The 24,558-nt window shown below is 39.7% G+C and overlaps 1 protein-coding gene across 2 annotated transcripts in view; it reads left to right on the forward strand.

Annotated features, from left to right (window-relative positions):
• The window catches only part of TTC17 (tetratricopeptide repeat domain 17), a 108,442-nt gene that overhangs the window by 55,216 nt on the left and 28,668 nt on the right, over positions 1-24,558 (forward strand). The window contains exons 17-19 of one of the 2 annotated variants that reach the window (XM_014861236.3): positions 11,475-11,645; positions 20,855-21,114; positions 21,569-21,722. In XM_014861236.3, the coding sequence (XP_014716722.2) occupies positions 11,475-11,645; positions 20,855-21,114; positions 21,569-21,722 (585 nt within the window). The remainder of the gene's footprint in view (positions 1-11,474; positions 11,646-20,854; positions 21,115-21,568; positions 21,723-24,558) is intronic. The other variant, XM_044750168.2, reaches the window with a different exon arrangement.

Here is a 24,558-nt window from a genome sequence, read left to right on the forward strand (position 1 = left end):
ACAGAGAATAAACCATGGATTGAGGGACATGGAGGTTGTTGGCAATCTTGTAAAAGCTGGTATGACATGGATTGTGAAGGAGGTGAAGAAGTGGAGATGGCCAGCAACTCTTTGAAGAAGTTTTGCTAGTGAGGAGCAGAAAAATGGGATGATAGTTGGAGGGGGATGTGGGCTCAAAGATAATTGTTTTTAGTTTTGTTGTCATTCTAAAAGTAGAAAGTATTGCAATATGTTTGCATAGGAATGATCCAGTGAAGAGGGAGAAATTGAAGGTGCAGAGAAGAGAGAAGCTAATTGTAGAAACAAAGTTTTTGAATAGACAGGAGGGGATGGGATCCAGGGCACAAATGTAGGATGGGAGTTGTCCTTAGGAGCAGGGACAATATATAGGTACAGATGTAGGTATGATAGTGGGACTTCTGATCGCTTCTCAGTGAAATAAGAGGTGAATTGTCAGATGAGAGTGAATGGGGCAGAGAGTGCTGGAAATATGATGAGAGAGGAAGGGCTGGAAACAGTTGACTCGGAATGTGAATTGACTAGAGAGGTTTCTAACTTTGGTAACTGGATAGATGTCAATGTCATTAATTAAGAGTGGGAATATGGAAAAGAAATCATCTATGCATTGACGTGGGGCTGAAAAATAATTTCACCGATAGACATGTTCGTTTGGAGATGCCTCTGGTTCTCTCGGAGAGAATAGGCAGGGTGAGAAAAAAAGGCCAAGAATGGAATCTTATAAAATACTAGCATTTAAGGAGCAGAATCAGTGAAAGAGTGAGTAAAGAGAGGTATTGAGAGAACCAAGAGGGAGCTGGGTTCTTAAGGTCTGAAGAACAAAGCATTTAAGAAGGAAGAAGAAATCAATAGTGATGTGTCCTGTACAGGTTCCCGAAGTATGGTATAGATATCGCTGGAGGTACATAAGCTTTTAGGTGGTAAACATTTTTTAATTTTAATATTATTGGTTTATTCTAATGGGCATTAGAAAAAAATATATAACTAACACATCAAATCTGTGATTTATGAAAAGTGGTACTTATTTTCCCTTTTAACATAAAGTAATGTAAGATTAAACAGTGACTCTTTTTTTTTTTTAAAAAAGTTATATAAGTAATGGTACTGGTACCTATGGAAAAATCACAGCAGTAGTGGGCAAATGAATAATGTGGGAAGTTCTAGGTCTAACAGTTTAGAAAGTCATTGTTGACTTCATTTTATCAAAAGTACTTTCTATACAGTGGGGAGATAGTAACAGTAAAACAACAAGAATCAATTTTAGGGTAATAGAAGTATTAAAGTGAGCTCTCTATACGTAGTTGAATTACTTTTAGAGCCATTGGCATAGGTTCTAAACTATAACTCGTGTTTCATCCTGTCACTGAGTGACTAAAATAACTTTAAAGCAAATAGATAATGATACCAAGAATCATTCTTTAGCAAACGTATTAATAATAATAGGACACAGGTAAGAAAGACTTGAAAAATTTTTTCACTTGTTAGGAACATGATAAACTAATTGTGTTTGAAATAAAGTAAGAGACAATTTTGGCAAGTGGATGAAAAGACAGGACATTTCTCAGGAGGGTATTCTAAGCCCCAGCATGTAATATACACAAAGCAAGTGGGTTTGCTGTGTTTCACCAGGGCTCCTGGAACTGAGTCACTGCAGACTCGGCTGTGATGCTCCAAGAGGATCGAGACCGAGGGCAGCAACTGAGCTGTCACTTGAGACATTTCAGTAGCACTTCTTGAAGTCAGCCAGGCTCGGGTAGCGCTACAGCTTGTCACTCAGTTTTGGAATATTTTTGCTCATTAACCTAAAAATAAGTTGCAAATTTACAATCTCTCTGAATTACAGACTTAACACTTGAGTTGTCTGAATGGTCTTTGCCAGTGTTAGAGTTACTGTCTCAACTCTCCAAAAGGAAGTCAGTTATAGTTTTAAGATGCTAAATTAAGTTTAGATCACAATTCTGTTTCCTTTCTGCTCTGCATGTTGTGTGGGGACACCCACTGGAAGACATCGTTAGTCATATTTTGTGATCGCTTGTCTGCAAATAGGACTGGAAAGTTATATTTAGACACCTATTTTGTGTATAGGCTCCATTCTACATCAGGTGCTTACTGTGATTGCCTCCACTCAGATCACTAAGGGCAAAGTGGTTGTACACACCAACAAGAAAATAGGAAGGATGAGCAAGATGGGGTCTGTTTTTTCTCACCACCGTTAATTATTGAGCAAGATATTTTTAATATGGTTTGTTGCTAAAGTCGTAGGTCAGGCTCCTGATAGGAACTGAAGGGGGCTAGCTTCTGACTTCTAGGTGTATACACTTTGTGTGTAGTCAGGAAAGCAAGTTCATTAGATGCTGTCTTTCTTTTTAAATCTCCAGTTCCATTCATTGTTGCAGATGTTTTTAGAGGTATTTCAGCTTATGTTAAGCTTTGCCATCTCATATAACAGGTATTTGCATGCTCTTCCCTATTCAAAAACATTATTCCAATTGGGAGAACTCACACACACTAAAAATCTGTTCTGCATTGGTAGAGTGAGCTCATTTTTTTAAAGTGATTTGTGCCTCAGAAAATTCTTTATGTGCACTGTGAGCCAACTTGTTCAAATGAATTCTCAGTTTTGGAATTTTTGTTTAAAACAGTTAGCACCAAGTATTTAAACCCTTTTACAAATTTAATCATTGAATGCTCTCTACTCAGTTCCATGGCCTGGACATAAATCACTTGGCCCTGGCAATCACTAGAAAAGAGCATTAGTGAGATTCAAAATACATAACTGAGGATGCCTGGCATATATGTTTGTGCGTGTGTGTGCTAGTTTGGGTTTTTCTCCTCCTTTTTTCTTCCACTGTTATTTGTAATTACTAATAGTCAAATTTACTTCATACTAAACTACTGTACTTTTTCACCAAGAAAATCTCAGTAATCTGTTACTCTTTATTAACCACCAAAGTTTAGTTATGACCTTGACAGTGCGGGAGAAATTTAAATCAAATTTCATAGCTGTTGAAAGGAGCACAGCTTGGGATTTGTCTTGTCATCTCATTTAGTTGCTTTTTATAAGAACAAACCTAAATTTGCCATTCAGAATTTGCCATCCTCAAAGCAGTTTAAACCTCTTTGGCTGTCAGGCATTGCTTAATAACCCAGTCAGATCGCAAATATCCAAGGTGATGATTGTAAAAAATAACAAGCATATCAAATTTCAGAGAAAAGAGCTGGCAGTCAATAGCAGCTCGTAGGGTACCTAATGTCCATCAAATCTTCCGCTTCCTGCTTCAGGGAACTATGATAATAGAGCCGTATTTCCCTTGATGGTGTGAAATACAGCTAGGGAAAAACTCACGTGAACAAAATAGTTAAACAGTTCACCACCTGTCTCACATACACTGGTTCAAAACCATAAATGTTGAAAATCGGGAGAGAGTAAGATCCTGGGAACCATGTCATTATGTGCAAAGTGGCCACTGAAATGAGTGCCTCCAGGTGACTTTCATTTGGTGACATAAAGCAAAAGGGAGCCGTATGATGGCATCATTTATTTCTCTACACTTTTCACTCGAGTTGGTGCATTGGCGCTGTGTACTTAGGGGTAGGTAGATATGCTCAGATCAGAGTGCCTGTCATAGCTCCACGTGCCTGAAGTGAAGTCTGCACTCAGAGAATTAGGGATCTTTGTTACTGAAATCCACGAGGCCCTGCTCAAAACGTTCTGTGGTGGAGGGACAGTGGTGGCCTTTTTTTAAACCTTGGTTTAAATATCATATCCGCCACCCATACCAATGAAAGGGACAATTCCTAATGCTCTTTGTCTTCATATCTAAGTCCTACAAGATATTATGAGGCTCAAGACCTGATCAATTATGGAATAACTAGGATCTTGGGTTCTCCTTTCAAGTTCTCCTTATAATTCACTTAATCTGTGGAGTAAAAGGATGAAGTGGCCATTGAGATTTTATTGGCCTCAGCCTCGTATTGTATCCTCGCTCTAGGAAAACAGGCAAACCTGATATGCCTGACAAGTACTTGTGACGATAGGTCCCTTCCCCACTATGCATATCTCGTCTCTCTGCCTCCACTTGTAGTTTGAGAAAGAGGACCAGAGTTAAAGTCTATTGATTTTCCTACTAGATTCCTTTCCTCAACATCAGCAGCTGACCACTCACTTGCAGCAGGAGAAAGGAGAGGCGAATGATAAACCCTAAAGATTGTGGGTAGCTAGGAAGTCTGAGCCCCCATCCCCCAGGCCATCTGTTTGTAGGCTTATTCTAAGTATTAAGAATTGAATGAAGCCGGCTCACTGCAAGAGTGTGTGGTTGAATCACATGTGCTGAATGTAAGCTCACTGACCACATAAGAACTTTAATATCGTTCTGCCTTTTGCAAAGCCAGTGAAAATTGTACCAAACCTTGATATGTGATGATGCCACTGTGGGTGGCCTGTTTCCTTCACTGCATACACCCTGCTTTCCTGGTTTCATGCCCAAATTGTTTTCTGCAGCCCTTCCCCATAACCCGCTCTCCTCCCCCTCTCTCGAAAGTCCTAATCTTACTCATCCTTCAAAGCCCACTTCTGCCACATGCCTTACCTGACGCCTTAATTATAAGTAATGTGTAACCAATCACTGTTCCCGTGCCTCTCCTTCAGCTTCTGTGACTTGCCATGATAGTTACTTTGTACATGACACAACTCTCCTCCAAAACTTCTCTAGCTCCTTGAGAGCAGGAACCAATCCTTTTTTCATCTTCATAGCCTGGCCCACCATGTATTCCACACCCTCCTCCCGACTCTTAGCACATAGAATGTCCTTAAATGGCAAATTATTTTGCTGATGATATTTCAAGTTTGAGCTGCTGAGAATACCTAGTAATAAAGAGTAATTAACTTGTTTCCACCCACTGTTTACCCAGAATACTTTATGCTGAACCCACTCAGCATACATATATAGATATAGATCTTCTTTTAAGGTCTGCAGCTCCCACACCGTAGAAGGGAGAAGAGAACACGAGTCATGTTGTCTCGCTTGTCCACTAGAAGCTGACACATCTAATAGGTAGTCTGTATTCTCCCACCTCCCGTCTGTGCTGTTTTTAATGAAAGTTACAAACAAATGTCCTTGTTAACCCTCACTGAAAAACTAACGTTTATGGGTAAATCAGTAAGTCTGAGAAAATCTGGTAAATTTGTTTCCACAGCATTCTTACTTGAAACAAATTTTTCCCTAGGCTGAAGTAAGCCAGAGATTTAAATTTAATAATAATAATAACAGCTAAGGCAGTTAATTTTCTTTTCTTTTTTTCAGTATAGCTTCTGCGTGGGAAAATCTTTCATGGTAAACTTCCAGGGAATGTTTAAACTTCCCTGTTTAGAGATCTGCTCTGATCTTTCACGTTTCTAGAGGAAGCTGCTGAGGGCTTGGATTCCGTCACTCGAGTCATTTCTTCCACAGCCCGTATGTCACAGTGTCTGTGTCTCAGCTGACACTGACTTTGCTCCCTCTGCTTTAGTCACTTAAGGCTCCACGGCAAGACAAAGAGACCGGATTTACAGTCTGTTCTCCTTTGTTTCCCTCTAAAAGGAGGCAAGGAGTACAGGTCTACAGAAGCCAGTACGGCTCTGAATTGTTGGGCAAAGCAGAGTCCCCTACCATGAGTGAACAGAGTCTTCCCCAGGATGGAATTTAACTCCAAAACATGTAGTGAGAGGGATACACACACACATACACACACACACACTTGTGTTTGAGGTCACATTTTTTTAAACTCTTCTCATTCATTCGCCTCACCGGGAGGGAATGCCTGTGTAATCCTGAGATTGCTGATTTCAAGTCTTTAATGTGCTCTGTTTTCTATCTGGCACTGCACTTTTAAGGTCAGTCAGTACATAACCATTACTTCAAACCTCCTGGAAAGAATTTCATTCAGCAGTAGCTGCTGAATGAGAGCATGTCTAAGGAGAATGACTTCTGTTGCAATGCTTTCTCTTGTCTTTCCTAAGGAGAGGGCAGCACAGAGCAGAGGGGGTGAGACAGCTTCATTCGTCTCTCAGGTGCAGTCATCAGCAACCTAGGTTTCACCCCAAATCAAGGAGTTCTGTGTGGTTATGTTCACAGTGGTTTCATTAATGGTATTCCCAAGAATCCTCAGACAGTAGGACTGTAGCTCATCTCTCCATTTCAGATAAAGAACCTAGACACAGAGAAGTAAATTGACTTGCCCAAGTTCATATGGCAAGGCTGCAGCTAAGGCAGGATTTGAATTCATACCATGGAGTGTTCCCCTCAAAACAAGGTCTGCAGGACTCTGTCCCACCTCTGGAGGTGGAAATCATGAAGGTATCTGTTCCCAGTAAGGTTTCTTTCTTCCTCAGGTATACCTTTGACTCTGTGTGGTACCAAGCCCCACCTGCCACCCACAGTTAAAGTGTCCTGGTAATACTTTAACATAATTTTGCACAGCAGTGGTGAGCAACTGAAAGATACACTTGTATTCACTTCATGATTTATTTTCTAAGGGACAGATATTTTACTAGAGAAATAAATATCATGAAATGATGAAGTAGGTTAAATTATGATAAACATTCACAACGTGTTTCTAGGTTACCTACTTACAAAAAAAAGAAAAACAAAATTGGTTTTATGGCTCCATAATTTGTGTGCAGTTGGAGTATAACATAATCCTGTTAGAACAGGGATATTAAGAATATCTTTAGAAGATTCCACTGTTCGCAAAGAACGTTTTTCTAACATCTGTTACTTTGTCTTCAGAACATACAATTTCAGATTCTAGCTCCCATTACAAATCAGTTTAGTTATTATTTATCTCTTAGAAATTCATTATACAACAGGGAGTAAAGGAGTATTATACTTATTTGTTGTATGAAAAAAAAGTATATTAGAGGGAGAAAGATTTGGTGGGGAAGACTGAAGCAAAAGAAACAACCTAACAGGAGTTATTGGGCTGCAGAGAGGTAAGTTGAGTTAACATGGTATCTGTAGTCTGTTTTCATGTTGTAAGGCAGTGAATTCACACTATCTACTAAAAACGTCCTTTAGAGAGCACAGAGCAGACTGTGAGGCTAGTTTCTAAATTTACTAAATATTGTAGGATTTAGATAGGCTGAGCAGTTGAATCTGAATTAATTGCTCTTTTCTTCTTAAAGACTGGTGAAAATGAACTCTGTACTGCCTCCAGCATCACACACACACACTGGGAGTTGAAATTAGGCAAATACCCCAATAACTTCTAAGATCCAGTTGCTCATACTAAAGGTTCTGAGTTGGTTATAGCTAAAAGGCCTTGCTAAAAGAGATGATGTTGGGGTAATAATAATAATAGCCATTTACCATGTATTAGGGCATGGTCTGTCTCTTTACATTTAATCACAACAACCCAATGAAGTAGATACTGTTCTTAAACTCAATTTATAGAAGAGGAAACTGCTTCCCAAAGAGCTTAAAAATAACTTGCCCTGCTTTACACAGCTGGAAAGTAGTAGAAGCAAGATTTGAACTCCTAGTCTGGCTCCAGTGTGTACTCTTATCCACTGTGCTCTAATCTTAAAAGAACTGCATGAGCTGGTCATTAATTTTACTTGACTAGCTTTAGTTGCTTGGCTCCTACAAGGTCCTAATACCTCTCAACTTACTTGTGGCATTTCTTTATTGTAACTAACCCTAAAGGATCCTCACATTCCCAGCCAGGCATCTCTTACCAATTTATGGGATTCAAAAGATAAGAATTCTTTTTAACAAGTAAGTGGTTACCCAACTCTGATTAGAAAATGGAAAATATTCTAGGACTTTTGTAAACAGAATTAATATGAGAAGTGAGAAGGTTCGCTAACCTTCATAATGAGAGGAGTTCCTGAGAACTTAGTTTACTCTGAAAACCCATTCAGTCACAGGATAAATTGGACTTTTATCCTTTAGGAGACTTCTGCTTTGACAAGGTGTATTAAATATTTAGTTATTTTCCAGAACACCCTTGTAAGATAGGTTAATATTAATAACCCAATTTATGCAGGCAATACTCTAAGCACAGAAAATGATGTTGATATGTCTAAGATCTCATAGCAGTTCTAGAATCAGAAATACCCTTCTTGGAGTTTTATGCTTAGTTGCTGTATTGCCTTGTAGTCTTTTACTTCTAAGAAAAACCAAACTGACAGGATTTGAAGTAGATGTTGAATGCTTTGCAAGTACAGAGCGTTAAGCACGGAAGAGTGTTTCCGTTTTCACCTGGGACGTTGTTATCTAAAGCATTTCATTTAAATCATGTAGTTCCTTAAAAAATAAAAAACTCGTACTTCTCAAGGTTAGTCTAAGCCTTAGAAGCTTCTCATTTTTGCATCAGCAAAGAAGAATAGTCATATGCATGGAAGATGACGTGTTAGTTTTCAGGTGTCTTTCCATTTTCCCTTCTCCAACATCTTGTGTTTCTTTAATGAGAACATCATCTCCACATCTGCTGGGAAGACAAGTGATATCTTTCCACGTAGGCAACTTTTTGTAGTTCCCCAGTAAGCTGGAATAGACCCATCCTATAGTCCAAAGAATAGAAACTTTCGTTCTTTCTGAAGTGCTTCAGTTCTCCCTCAGACAACTGGAAGGAGTAATTTAAAAATTAGGCAATTTGACTTTCTATTATTAGCCTTGAAACTTTTGTAAACCATACCACAACTCTAAACTAGTCTTTTTAACTATTAGTCTAAGAAAATTGCTATTGACAGTTTTAATCCAAAAGCATATAGTTTTTATGATCATTTTGATTCTGGTTACTTCCAAGAAATATCCAAACCTAAACTTCTTATTCTTCCTTTTATTTTCCCAGTTCTCTCTAATCCCCTTTTCTGCCCTCTTTCTGAGAGACCTTGGCCCCAATTTCCTGAGTTGGAGGACAAGACATTCTTAGAATGCAGAAGGCTTACTTCAAGAAGGTGTCTGGGTTTAAGGTCACGCAGGAGGACTCATTTCAGCTTCGGGATCTTAGGCACATCATATCTTATAAATTACCTCTAAAGCACTTTTTAATATTGCAGACGTTTAAAAAGATGAAACCAATTAAATTTTTATGATTGGAAGAGGGTGGAAGAGAAAAATAAGAGATGCAAAGGTTGGGGAGGAGAAAGTCAATGCAGAAAACACAGCTAGCATTTCACTGGCTTTCATGTTAAAAGTTTGTCCTTGGCTTTTGTAACATTGAGTTTTACTCAGCCTGTGTCAAGGTGAAAAATGGTTTGAAGGCAAATTCACCAAAGCTGAAGTCAGAGAATATTCACTAGGGATAACGTGTTTTAAAATTATCAACATCGTTGTCGTTATTTCCTCTCTGCTTTTAATAGTCGTGCTTATTTATATCCCAATTAAGAATTGTCTCTGGGAAGTGCAATGTTCTTCATAGTAAATTGGGTGTGCAGAGTTGTTTGTTATCGCTCTGTTTCATTTTAATGCTCTTATGCTTAGTTTTCCCGTGCTTACCTTCACATACTAGATGGTGAAGGCAGAAATGGAGGCAGATCAACAACCCTTGTCCTCTCACAGGAGAATCTGGTGAAACAGTGACTACCATTCCTCATCACATGCACATATACACGCACACCCGCCACGCTTTCCATCACTGTCACATTGTACTTCTCATTGGCTCACAGACACAAACGAGAACTCCTGTTCCTGGTGCTTTGCTCTCCACATTCTTCCTCCCTGCCTAGAAAGCTGCCTTGTCTACTTCTGCTGCTGAAGAGGTAGCATTGACTAATGGAAAGCCAAGAGGCTTTGCAGTAAGGTAGACCTGATTCAAATCCCGGATCGACCACTTACTGTTTGACCTTAGGCAAGTTACTTAATTTCATTGAGAACCAGTTTCCTTATCTGCAAAAGGAAGATTAATAATACTTCATTAGGTTTTTTTGAGAGTTAAGTGGAAGAAAAATCAAAGCTCTCAGCAAATATGGACTCTCTTCCTGTAGTCGCCCCATTTTAAGTCCTACCTATTCTTCAGAAGTCACGTTCAACCTACTCAAAGCTTGCTCTCTGAAGCACTTGCTTGGCACAGCATGCTACCTCATTATTGTTTGTTGTCTTGTATTTACTGTCTCCTCAAGTTGTTTATGAGTTTCTTGAGAGCTGAAGCTCTCTTGAAGCAAAGAATCCTCAGATTCTGACAACCTTGTTGAATATGGTAGCCTCAGATGTGTGATAGTATAGAATTGGGAAATGGAGAGTGACTCCCTAAGCGTGTGATCTAAGTCTAAACTCAGTAAATTGGAAAAAATTTTGAGTCCATTGTTTTCTGCCACAATAAGGGAAATGGCCTGAGGAGGGTTTTCTTAAATTATAGAATCTAGAAGGGAGTCCTTAAATCCAGAAAGAGACTTCTTGTGTTTCCATTGCTGCAGAGAGACCTTGATTGGGTACATACATCTTTTGGAGATAACATTCTCTAAATGATAAACTTTTAGAGCATGTTTGAATGTTCTGGTAAAGGAGGGAAGTTACCTATACACACTTACCCAAAGACTTGTCCTCTACTAGGGAAGTTGTGGGCTCCCACTGAACATGCCTCTTCCTTGACAGCGCACATGAAACAAGCAAGGAAGAGGACGGCTTTTCAGCTAGCCAGATCCCTGCCACATCAGACACAACAGCCTAGTAACATATTCCCCTGACCATCAAGTCGAGCTGGATAGTGGCTCTTTATCCATATTAACACACAATCCCTGATAAGGTTAAAACTCTAAGTCTCACTGGCAAAATTGTAGTAGAGGTCAGGTTCACTACACATTTCAGAAGGTATCAAAGAGGTCTCTGATTACATTCAAGATTTGACATTTTATGCTTAGGAAAATCTTTATCTGCATGACTAGAATTTGTTTTCCAGAAGGAAAATAAACACCTTTGTGATACTGCAGTCTTAAATGTGGATTCTCCCCCACAACCATCCCCCTTTAAGCCCTTGGTTTTTAATTTATAATCTCTTACCTTTGGGTATATCTTTCATTCTAAGCTATGATGCAAGAATGGTATATTTCTCTGCTACAATTCCTCTCTCTCCAGACTTATTCAGGCACTAATCTGTAATTTCTCACCTTTGAAAGGCAAATAGAAGGAAAATTTCTGTTTTAGGATATTTTTGACTCTCATAGAAATGTTTCAAAATCATTCATTATGAATGGGAATGAGATCTTGGGACTTGGTCTTTGTTGATGGAGTTTTTTTCCCCAAATACTTTGTTCTTACAATAGCCTAGCAGGTGAAACTTGAACTTCACTGCAAAGTCTTGAGTCACAATAATGATCTGGCTTCAGATGCTCCAGCTCACTGATTGTTGTGTGTTCTGCTGGAGAAAAACTGACACTGTCACCTTTTTGCTCTTCTTGATACTTGGGGACCTTGAGCCTTGGGACTACTCAAGAGAGATGTTTCTAATGTTCTCTATCTGTGTCTCTTGTCATTGAGGTAATTGTCATGCGAAAACCCTGGACAACAGCCATGACAAACAGAAATATTTTGACAAGTCACAGTCACTGGACGCTGCTGAAGAAGAGCCCTCTGAGACAGGAGCAGAGGAGGACCCTGTGCTCTCTGCTGAGAATTCGGGGGGGGACTCAGATGCCCTTAGACTTGAAAGTAAGTTGATTTGACCTGAGCTGTGCTTCTGGGATAAAATCAACTCTCAAGCTTTAAACTTAGAATTTTCTCTCCTCTCAAGAGTTTGTTTCCTTCTTTTACAGTCACACACTGCATTGTGGAATCATGAGGGTGACCCTCAGGTGGGGAGCCGGAAGACAAGCTATAATGTGAAAATGCTCTTCACACTTCTTTCTTTTTGTGCACCTCAACAGCTTCTTTTGCTAGAACAAATTTGATTCATTTATGTACCAGTCTTTCTTCTTAATGTTATTAGTCTATTGAGTAAGTCATTGAAAAGAAGGAAGATAAGTTGTATATACACTATCCCAATAAAATTTAAAGATTTGGAATAATGGGCGTAACTACCAGGCCTTTTCCTAAAACTCCGTTTTATTGAGCTGTGCCTTACTGAACAGTTCTTAAGATTGTCAGTCAATTCATAGTTGCCAGAATGAATGACTTCTTTTTAATACTCAGCCTGCTTAACCACTTCACTGCGTTTGGAACTGTGCACAACTCCCCACTTCTTGAAACACTCACACGTGTCCTTCTGCTCTTGGCTTCTGGGATATCACTTGCTCTTGGCTCTCTTCGTATCCTCAAAACATCCTTTTCAATTTCCTTCACTTATTCTTTACTTTGCCCCTTATTTTTTGGGTTACCCAGGATCGTAAGCTTGGTCTTCTTGTCTTATCACTCTCTGTGTTATCTCCTGATGTTTCAGATACTTTTGAGTATACCAATGATTCCAAATCGATATTTTCAGCTAAGACATTCTCTACAACTCCAATCTTTTTTCCACTGTTTTAGTGGTCTGTTTTTCTGGATGTGCCATAGGCATTTCAGATTTAACATATCCAAAACTGAGCTTGTCCTCATTTTCACCCTGTTTCCGGAACTGCTTCTAATTCCTGTGTCCCTGCTCTCTGTTAATGACACAACCCATCCAGTCACCACTGTATCAGATCAGTCCCTAAGACCTGTTCAGTCTGTCGTCTCTTCATCTGTTCCTTCTGCCACTGCCTGAATTCTGACTTTCTTTATTTCTGCCTGGGCTATTGCAGTAGCTTCATAAGTGGATTCCTTGTATCTAATCTTTTACTTCAGTCTATGTACGGAGAGAGAGAGAGGGAGAGAGAATGTGTGTGTGTGGGTGTGTGTGAGTGTGTGTAGGAGAGAGAGAGAGAGAATACATGTAGTTGGTAGAAACTGTAAGGAGCAGTAGCAACCTCTGTTGCCAATTTCTTCTGTGTCCAAAGAGTTGTTTCTAAAATCAGATCTGATCCTGTAAGTTGCCTGCATTCAAAATTTTCAATGGCTGTTAACCGTGGGAGAGTCCGAATGTCTTAGTGCAGGGTATAAGGTGGTTTGGCCCTCGATTCTGCCTCCAACTGTACCATCTTCTAGTACCCTACGTAGCAGGGAGTACAAACCTTTCATCATCTCCCTCACATGCCGTGCTGCTTTGAGCCTCCATGTCTTTGCGCAGGCTGGGAATGGCCCCTGTGCACTCTGCTTTATGTGGACAACTCCTACAATCTCCAAGATGCACTCAAGTGTCACCTTCTCTGGGAAGCATTCACAAAGGTCTCCAAGCATTTAGTTGCTCCATTTGCTGTCTTGTTCCTGCTTTTTGTCAAGGCACATTTCATACAATATTAATTGCTTGTATGTCTTGTCTCCCAGCAGACTATGAGCTTCTTTTGTATCATGTCCTGTATAACTTTATATTCCTGTATACAGTAACTATTTGCTAAAGTATGAAATGTGACGTTTGCCTTCCTGTGTAGGTTGGGTTAACATATTTAGCAGTGACAAAATCCTGTGTTTCCTTCTAAGTGATACTGTATGTAAAAAATGATGTCTAAGAGAAGCCAGCTAGACCTCCAAGGGGAGGTTATGACCTTCACCTTTGCAGTTTGAGAAATTAGTTTAATCAGTTCTATCAGAAATGTTTGGGCTTTAGGGAAACTAACTCCCATTTACCAACTCGAAAGAGATCGATTCTTAAGCTAGACAGCCAGTCTGCTCATATCCAATGGGGCTCCTCCTTTCTGGCACCTGGCAGCCTCGTGTCTCTTTCTGGCATCAAGGTACCCACACAACAAAATGTGACGTCATGAAATGGCTTGATAAACTCAGAATCCACACATATGAAACTGAGTAACGACAAGGGATATTTTATTCAGTTTCTGGAAACTGTCCCTGTTCCAGAGCAGTACTACTCCCTAGTGACCAGAATACTCATGACAACCAAACTCGAGTCTGTTTTCCTAGGACCATTCAGAATAAAACCTAACCAAATTCTTGCTCTATGTCTCCTGAATACCTCATTCCTTGAGACAGAGTATAACCTAGTGCTTAAGTTTCTTTAGTCTATGCTCCCCATCTAATTCCATGCCATCTCCATGCTGAGGACACAGTGCAGTTGCGCGGGCTGAGACTAGGTGTTTTCCAGGTCCCTTCAACATCATGCAAACAGTTTCTTAGGTGGATTCCTTTTCAGATCGCTGATTTAATCCATAGTATGATGATGACTTACTAGTTGGACTCTCAGGTACTAACTTTTCTTTACCATAGGTCTAAACTCTGAGAGCACCTTCTTCTTTTCCCTAGATGCTGACAACATGTCCATGGTATACAGTCGTGGTATAAGTTAGCAAATTCATACCAGCATGCCTCCTATGGTGTGGTTAACAGAGTCAGAAAAACTCCATTTTTTAGTACAAATATTGTGTTATATTAAAAGCCAAGCAGAGACATTAAAGAATTTTTGAAAACTCTGTAGGAAAATTTAAAGAAATGCAAATAGTTAAGCCCTCTCCAGTAACCATAAACTATTATGATAATCACTGCTTTTTGTGATACTTTATAATTTACAAAGCATGAATTATGTGTTAACCCTGTGAAATAGATATTATTATTAAGCCCATCTTAGATGAGAAAATTGAGACTCAGAGAAGTTAGGTGCCTAAGATCTTCAGTGGATGGCGTAGCTAGAGCTCATCCTCAGGCCTTCTGATTCCATACACTGTGTCCTTCGCCTGTGATTCTGAAAAATAAGGGTTTGATGGGTTAGAACTGTATTCTTCAATTGCTAAGGTCATTTTTAAAGAAAACTACTATCTGCTATTACTATTATTTTATAAAGCAAAGAACATTTTAATGTCAAAAAAGACAATCTCAGAATAAAGGTCAATCTTTCACCAAAATGGACAGTTGGCAACCTTACACCATCAAGTGTGTATCTGGACGTAAATGTGTGTGTGTGTGTGTGTGTGTGTGTGTGTGTGCGCGCACAATAACTTTATATGCCTGTCCTTTTTTCTTTCTCATTTTGCTGAGGATTAGTGAAGACTGTGTCACTGATTAACATGTGAAAAGCACTGCTTTCAGACCTCCTCATCTTGTACTGAATTCCTCCCAGGTAAACTTGACTGTGGAAGGAGGAGCGTAGGTTTTGTAGTCAGAGATGTTATCAGGTCCTGGCTCTACCACCTGTACTACTTGTTAAATCTTGAGCCTTCTTTATCTCACTAATTTAAAAATAAACAAAATGCCTCAGTGGTTTTGAGCATTTAAATGAAATAACTTAGGGAAACATTTCAGTGCCTGGTGCACAGTTGGAACTCAGCCAGTGTTGACTTCTACGAGCATGGGCATGACTCTGCTGCTTCTGGACTTACGGGCTGCTTGTGAGCCAGAGCCTTCACAAGTACATGCACATAGTCTCTGCTCAGTTCAAGGGAGCCCTGCATATTTGCACAAGAGTTGTGACAGGAAAGGTTCCCTGTTCGCTTTTCTTGCTTATCTTCTCAAAATTCTCTGTTTTCTCTTGCTGTACTGACCCCACTAGAAGAAAGAGGAACACCATTCGTGCAAATGAGAACGCATGGTTGTTGTTTTCTTCTTAGAAGTAAATCATTTCCCTCCCTGCCTTAGTCCGAGTGATTTAAGCTAAGCCTTTTGTGCTTTCTGATTTCTGGCTTGAAATTGTATGCTATTGTTTATGCATTAAATCTTAAACAAGTCCACAGCTTTACACTCTGACTTCAGAGTCAGATGGCTGCCTTTTAAAGAGGACACTAGAACTCAAGACAGAATTGCCCAAAGTCCTATGGTGATAGAGTTCTAATTTGAAACCAAGTTTGTCTAATTGCATAGTATACTCTTTTTTTGTGTGAAACAAAGGGACATATTCCCTTTATGGTATTATTCTTAAAGGTAGAATGTGTCTTGCTTGCTCTCAGAAACCACAGGCTAGTACTCAGACCTGTTGATGTTAATCATATCAGACTTTCTGGAGGAAACGTTTTGAAAGTCAGATGTTGAAGGAAGGATTTTCTTTGGCTGGTCATTGCTTTGAAAGTGTGGTTTTTATTGTCAATCTGTTTTGTTTTGAATGTAGCACTTATCTTTCCATCCTCTGCTCCCTAAAACTCTTCTTGAAACCTCTCTTCCGAGATTATTATACTGCTTTTTATCAAATACAGTCACCTTCGTTCAATTATCTTCTGATGTTCCGCTCCCTCTCGGTAATGTCCCCAAGAGTCATTGTGTGGCCTCTGCTTCTGCTGCCTTGGGTGCCCAGTCTCTCCCTGGGTAGCTCATTCCATTTTCTGACCATTCAAAAGTCATTCCTAATAGTGAGCTAAAATATAACTTCTCATTTCTAGTTCTGCCTTCTAAGGCTAAAAGTCGGTCTTGTCTCTCGTTAATATCACATCTCCTTAGATATTTGAAAGTGATTATTGTTCCTGCCTACTCCACCCCTCGTGTTTTCTCTTCCTTCAGCTGAGTGTCCTCATTTCCTTGAACAGCTCCGCTTCTGTTATGGCTTCTAGTCTTTTCACCAACCTTGAAGTAATCTCTGGAATTTTTAAAAATCTTTTCAGCAAAATATTTTTCAAGCCTGATTTTTTGTGTGTGCAGTATATCAGTTACCCTTCCTCTGGGGTCAGGAGCTTTGAAAATCTCTTAAACTGAGGTGCCCAGACTCCACCAAGACTCTCCAGGTGTGTGTGGAACACTGCAAGGTTGAGCTGGACCTCTTCTTCCTTCTTTTTTCTCTCTCTCTCTTCCTTTTTTTCTTTTTCTTTTCCTTTTTCCTTTTGTAATCAGGACTATATATGCTTCTCCCCATCTCTCATCCCTTCTCCTTTCCCTGTGACTCTTGCCTGATTACCTAACATGGCGCAAACTCAGCTGTACACTCTCCCAGCACCCTGGGAGAGGATTCATCCCCGTCAAAAACGTGAACTCACAAGCCTCCCTGTGGGTGCTCATGGTCTCTTCACTTCACAGTGTTTATTCTCCTTTTTCCGGTGTGAAAATGGTACGTGTTAAAGAGGATAAAGGAAAAAACAGAGATATGGGTCCCGGTCTCTCTGTTTTTAGGTTATATCGTACCATCTGTCCCACAAGCAGCAAGCCTAATATTTTCTTTTTCTTCTTGCTTCAAGCATAATTTAAAAACCCTCTGAAATTCCTCTGCAGTCCAGACTTTTCACCAAACCTGAATTCTGTATTTCCAACAGCTTATTGGACAGTGTCTGGACATATGTCCCTCCATCCATTCTAGTCTAGGCCGGGAGCTCCATGGTTGTTATATTCTAAGCCCTCAGCACATTGTGAGACACATAGCAACAGATGTTTACATGAATTAATGAATAAGTGTCTGAAATCCCAATGCTTCATCCTGTTTATTGCCCTTTCCTCACTCCGTTCTCTTTGTCAATAGCATTCTGTGTTCATACTCACAGATACCCAAACTGCAGTCACGTAGCAGAAAGCCCACTGTGTCACATTAGGCTTTAAAATCTTGGAATCATCTTTGAACCTACTCTATTCTTTGCCATTATATCCATTTCATTACCAAATTCTATTTTTCTCCATTAAAATTTCCTCACATCCTTCGCTTTCCCCCTCCTTTAAATTCCCCTTCAGCCGCACCCTAAACCTGCCTCTCCTTATATAACTCGTGTTTAGGTTGTTGAAAATGCCTCTAATTGGTCTCTTTGTCCTCTGTCTTCCTTCTCTCCTCCACCCCCAAATCCACTGACTGATTTACTGCTCTGGCCTTCATAAGTATTACGGCTCTCATCTTGTTATTCTTCTGCTTAACAAACAAGATGCTCCCTTTACAATGAATCTTCTTCCTGACTTTCCCAGACCTTCTCAATGTCACCCACCTTCCCCGAGTGTCTTATTTGCTGATGTCCTCTATCTACATTCTTTGTTCTAGTCATGTGAAATAGTGCCTGCCAGGTGCCTCCCTTACGCCTGTATCAGTGTGCATGTGTCTGGGTGTGTGAGTATATACATACGTGCTTTTCTAGTGTCGTCCCTCTGGGGACTGCCCTCTCTGGCCCTCTGTTCTGTCTAAATCCTGCCTCACATAGTCTGCCTTAATCTAGAAAGCATTCTGTGACTACACTCAAATACTTTTTTCCTCTAAAAAGACCATTTTAATATGATTGTCCCGAATTGTTTAACGCCTATAGTTTTGTGTCTCCAACTTGATTGGATTTAACTCCTCAGGGTCAGAGTCCTCAGCGCGTGTTCTTTCTGTTCCCACCTCTATAGCTTATAGCACGGAGATGGGCACATAGTAGGCTCTCAGCAAATAAGGTTGGTCTGTTTTTTTTCTAACTCATAGCACATTTTTGATCTCCCCATTCCTCACCTTTATTTAATGTTGTTCTTTAGGAATAGCTATCACCCCAACCCCGCAGCCTTTGAAAAGGCCTGATGGCTGCCAGCAGCAGCCAGGAGCATGCAGCAAGTTCCATAAGTCTCTCTTGATTTGAATACCGATTTCCATCCATGGAAGCCCCTTTCTCTAAGAGCTTTCTAATAATAATATTTTTTACCATACAGTAAGGGCACAGGGAAGTATTCATCTTTGGGAACTCGGCTTGCAGAACTCTTTGCAACTAAACAACATGCATGCTTTCTAAAAAGTAGTAGTTAATGAAGGGAAATAGGCTTCATACCACAGTATCCCTATGCAGCTCCACCTGGATGCTGGAGAATTAGTTACCTGCAGTCTGCCTTTGGCCAGAGGCCACTTTTCTTTAAGCCCATCTTCTTAGCTGTGGCCAGATCTGTCAAAAACCCTTTCCTGTCTCAGGACCAGATGCAAGGAATCCCATGGTGGGGATAGGAGAAAGAAGGGGAGGAAGCTAAAGTAACAGGAGGATACTTAGAGACAACTGTGTCGCTACAAGTCAGGTACCAGATAGTTCTTCTAATTAAGCTGCTGTTTGGGATCGCTACAGCAACCCTATGCAGCTGCGTTCCCTGGTCAGCCACTGAGGAATCTGTGAATCACATAGTGTGCCAGACATTATGCTAAAGACACGATGCCTGCCTCTCTGTTGTTACCCTTCAGCTGGGTTGACAATACTATAACAGATGACAAGGTGTTAGAGCTTAAAAAGTCTGGACTTGCCAGCAGGACAAGGCAACGGCAGGAGAGGGAGATCCTCAAGAACCTCACAAACCAAATTATTCCTGAGTTCCCATTCATTCATTCTACAACGGTTTGTGCCTGCTGTGTGCCAGGTATACTGTTGGACATTCAGAATATGGTAGCAAACAAGATAGAAACTGAAAATTACAGCTCTTTGTCAACCCTACATTTGTACTACTGGCCACATAGTTTAGGCAAGTAACCAACCATTTGTATTTGAATAGCCTTCTGCAGACTCCTATTTTACATAGTGCTTGTTTCAGAATAATAATAATAATAAACAATAGGAACTAGCAGATTGGTTCAGAAGACCTAAAAGAAACTTACCTGAAGGGACAGTAGTACATTTTATAGTCACTTGTTAACAAATGGAAGAGCTCTATAGCTTTTTCAAGAAAGAATAACAGAGATTTCCAGTGGTACTCCCAGCCTGACAGCACACCTTCCCACTTTCTGGACTAGAAGATGGGATGGGAGATAGAGATGCCACCAGAGCTAAGGGTGACACTGCACACCTTCTGTGAGTGGGACTCAGAGCTTTAAGTTGATTTTAGCTGTGGTACTCGGCCATCTTTCTCACCCCACCCTCCTCAGAGAATTCTGTGCATTTCGAAGATAAGTTATTCACTGTGGCCATAGGTCTGGTCAATACAGATATGAGATTCCTGACCTTGGCCTTGTTAATGCCATGTTCTGAATCACTGAACCAGCCAGAATTACCAATTGAAGATTATTGGGATAACGTAGATGGCATTTTGTGAGCAATCAACCCTGAGCTCTCAGGTTGTCTGGTGGGTACATGTTACAAAAGGAGGCATTCCATTTTGTTATTTGTTTTTGTACCCTGTCTACTTCCAAAAAGGATTGGAGATGACTTTCATGGAACATGCAGTATAAGATTCAACCATTAATTCAAAATAGCAAAAGTTAAGTAGTAAAAAATTAAAATTAAAAAAAAGGAAAGCCTTCTATTGAGAAGCTCAGATCAATTTTTCCCTGAGCTTCCTAGTTATCTGTGCTTGAAGGGAACTTGTAGGGTTATGTAACCGTCAATGTATAATAATAGTAACATATTGACATCTCAGGAGAAAGAATTTTTACTAGGCCATTGTGCTGAGAAACATCCATAGGAGTCCTTACAAAAGACACTTGAGCAATATAACAAATAATACCTTGATAACCATTTTAGGATAAAATTACACTAGTATATTACTATTTCTTATATCAGCCATTAGTGAAAATGGTAGCCTCCGTGTGGAATTAGGATAGTTTCCCATTAAAGAAGTCATTGTTCAGTTAGGGAATTAGACTATATAGTCTGGACCTGCAGCTGTGATATTTCATATGCTCTTCAAATAAAGCTTGAAGAATCCCACGTATTAAATAATATATAATAAACTTCATCTTTGTCATCTGTGTCTTATATCTAGAGCAAGTTGGTCTTTTTTTCAAAACATACCTGTATAAAATAGCCATCCTTATGCTCACTAGTGACGTAATCTATGAGTGCCTGCCCTCTAGCTGCTGCCATTGTCCTCAGCCAGGCTTTTGACAAAAGCTAGGTGACAAAAGATGAATTTTGAAGATGCTGAATGGTATATTTATGAAGGTGGGCTATAGAAGTGCCTCTAAGCAGAGCCAAAGCTTTTCTCAAAAAGTAAGATTGGAGTCCCTCCGGTGGGTGAGTAAGTGCTGGGTAATGTTTAATAACGTGCTGGCGCTTGAATTTCAGGTACAGTAGTTGAGGAAAGCAATGGTTCTGGTGAGATGGAGAATTCAGATGAAACAAAAATGTCAGAAGAGATACTGGCTTTGGTGGATGAATTTCAACAGGCGTGGCCTCTGGAAGGCTTTGGGGGAGCACTAGAGATGAAGGGGCGGCGTTTGGACTTGCAGGGGATACGGGTGCTGAAGAAAGGTCCCCAGGACGGAGTGGCCAGAAGCTCTTGCTATGGAGACTGCAGAAGTGAAGATGATGAAGCAACAGAATGGGTAAGAATTTGCCCACTCAGTTCTTAGCAAACTGTAGCCCAGGTCTTCAGGGGGGTGGGAGGGGCTGCTAGTTTGCTAGTATGATGCTTCTGTTGGGTATGTGGCATTCCAGTGAGCCTCCACATTGGAATTGTACCACAGGCAGCATTTCATCTTACTTGGGTATTGCTAGCTCTTCTGAGTGGCCGAGGAAACAGGATGGATGTGAAGCCAGACTGGGAACTGCCCAGGCCGGACATCTTAATTTTCAGTTTCCTCTATACGTTCTTCAAGGCTAGGGTATTTTATTTCATTAAACATTTTTCATTTAGACCTCTAGGAATTAAACTGAAGGAGAGAACGTAACCCTAGCACAGAACTGACTGGTTATTCTTAAAACCGCCAATATCCACAACCACTCACAGATTTGTCCCTAACCACTCTCATTTGTCCCTAACATGTCTCCATTTCCCAGATCACATTCCAGGTCAAACGTGTAAAGAAACCCAAAGGAGATCACAAGAAAACTCCTGGGAAAAAGGTAGAATCGAGCCAAGCAGAAAATGTACATCGTTACCAAGCAAATCTGGAGATCACTGGCCCAAAGGTGGCATCTCCTGGCCCACAAGGTAAATTTGAAGATTTACCATGCCGGTCTCTGCTTTCAGACTTCGCTGTGTCAGTTCTCACAAAGGACGTGTTTGTGACTTGAAGTAGATCAGTGAGAAGGAAACCGGACTTAGTGACCAAGAAACCAGCCATTGGGATAAAGTTTGTTTTGACATTTACTTGATTCTTTTACCATTGGCTATTTGGCTTATGGTCTTATCATCTTGAGCTTAAATATCCTATTGATTCTCAACAGTTCAAACACCAGTTTGCCACTGAGCTCCCTGTGCCTCATTTTCCTTATCTATAAAATGGGATGATAATCGCATGTATCCTACAAGGTGGTTGTAGGGTCATATGAGTTGATACATGTAAAGTGCTTTAAATGAACTGGGCTCATAGGACTCAATAGATGTTAACTATGTAGTGACATTTTTGTGTGCCAGATATCTCTGTAAGTTTTAAATAAATGCTTTGGAACTACTCCCCAGGGAAAATGCACATACAGCAAAATTTGGCATGTACTTTCAGGGTTCATTCTTATCCCCAGGTCCATCTCTGGACTCCAGGTTCAGGACCTTTGCCATGAGTCCAGTTGATTCTCTTTTTCAGCAGTGAAATAAATAGTGAGATTTCTTTTTAAAAATAGCTCCTTTTTCAAAAGGATATTTTCAGTCTCTTAGACTTCAAAAATTCAAGGTAACTTCATGAAAATGTGTCTTATTTAATGTGATATGAGTACTTACCAAAGCTGAAAACAGAGTACACGTAATAAAATATAAAAAATAGGGTCAGCTTCACTAAATCTCAGAATGAACTGTGACTTGTGAAAAACACTAAAGACACCAAAAGGACATTTTGTTGTGACTCAAGTTAAAAGCATGAAGTAGCTTTACTATTTAAGGAAGAGAGCATGTGTTAACAGGCTACAGAAAGAAAGCAACACCTCCTCCATTAGATCTGTCTTCTATAGCAAGGAAAAAATGTTTAAACAGTAAATCATCATTGTGGAAATGAAAATTCCAATGGATTAAATAGTAAATGTAATAAAATCATAAAAGAAGAAAATGTGGATGGATATGTATATACTTTTAAGGTGGAGGAGGACTGTCTAAGGCAGAGAAAAGTAAAAAAAAATAATTCTGGCACCAGAAAACATTACAAAATAGAAAACCAGGGGCCAGCCCAGTGGCATAGTGGTGAAGTTTGCACACTCCGCTTCAGCAGCCCGGGGTTCACAGGTTTGGATCCCAGGCATAGAGCTACACACCGCTCATCAAGCCATGCTATGGCGGCATCCCACATACTAAATAGAGGAAATGGGCACAAATGTTATCTCAGGATCACTATTCCTCAAGGATAAAGAAGAAGATTAGCTGCAGATGTTAGCTCAGGGCCAATCTTCCTCACACACAAAAAAAAAGAAAAAGAGAACCAAACGACTGAAACAACATATTTTTTGCAGAATATTTGTATATATTTACAGAATATATTATAAACAAAGGATATCAATGTCATTTAAAGAACACCTCTAAATCAATATGAAAAATACAACGTTTCAATAAAATATGTGCAAAGTACTTAGGCAGTTCAACAAATATACACACACACACACAAATCACCACTAAACACATGAGAAAATGGTCAGCCTCACTCGCAATCAAAGAAGTGCAAGCAAACAATGAGATACCATTTTTGCTTATCGAATTCTCTTTAAATGTGTAATACACAATGAAAGTTAATAAAACAAACTTTGGGATAGTTTAACTAGATGTATCAGAAAATATAAAATATACCACCAATTCTACTTCTAGTAATTTACCCTAAGTAAATCATCTTACAAGTGCCAAAGACAGAAGTACAAAGATATTGATCGCAGGGTTGCTTATCATAGTAAAAATTTGTAAACAACCTAAATGTTGGTTGTTGTCTAAATAAATGACAGCATGTCCATGCTGTGTGCTATGCAGTCAAGATGTTTGTAATTTAGTAAGTGAGTAAAAGCAAAAGCAGTTTATAAAGTAGCATCTATAAGCCATGCTTCAATTTTTGTAAAATAGTAAATATACTCTATTTTGGCTACATTTTGTCACATTTCATTATCCCTGAAGTTGAGATACATATTACAATTGATGGTCTCTTAAATAATAATTGGCAATTTTTTTCTTTCTTAAACCATGTAAAATAATGTATACCTCAAAGTTTATGACATCTTGGATTTGATGAAATATGCTATAATAAACAAGCACAAAGAAACAAGTATAGAAGGAAATACACCAAAATACTGTAAGTGATCATCTCTGGGTGCGTATAGGGCTATAGGTGATTTTTATTTTTTTCTATGTGCTTTGACATTTTACAAATTTTTTTAATAAGGCTATATTACTTTTACAAACAAAAAACTAAAAGTTTCTTGGGCCTGCCCCTGTGGCCTAGTGGTTAAGTTCAGTGTGCTCCACTTCGGCAGCCCAGGTTCAATTCCTATGTGTGGACCTACTCCACTCTCCAGAGGCCATGCTGTAGTGGCAGCTCACCAAAAAAAAAAAATAAGAGGAAGTTCAGCAACAGATGTTAACTCAGGGCAAATCTTCCTCAGCAAAAAAAAAAAAACCCCTAACAATTTCTTGTAAATGTGAAAATTCAAGTTTGATACAGTTGAGATGATATGAGAGTACTTCAGCAGTTTTAAATGGATTCAAGGAGGTAGGCCCAGGTATGGCATTGAATATACTTGCAAATGCGATCATGGCACTACTTACTGTCGTTAAACTGAAAAAGTTCTAAAGTGTAGAAGAGATGAGAGAAGACTAAAGAGGTTCAATATCCCAATTTTCAGATAAATATGGATTCTATCCA

Source organism: Equus asinus, chromosome 17 (genome assembly GCF_041296235.1).
Source record: "Equus asinus isolate D_3611 breed Donkey chromosome 17, EquAss-T2T_v2, whole genome shotgun sequence".
Lineage (NCBI taxonomy): Eukaryota > Metazoa > Chordata > Mammalia > Perissodactyla > Equidae > Equus > Equus asinus.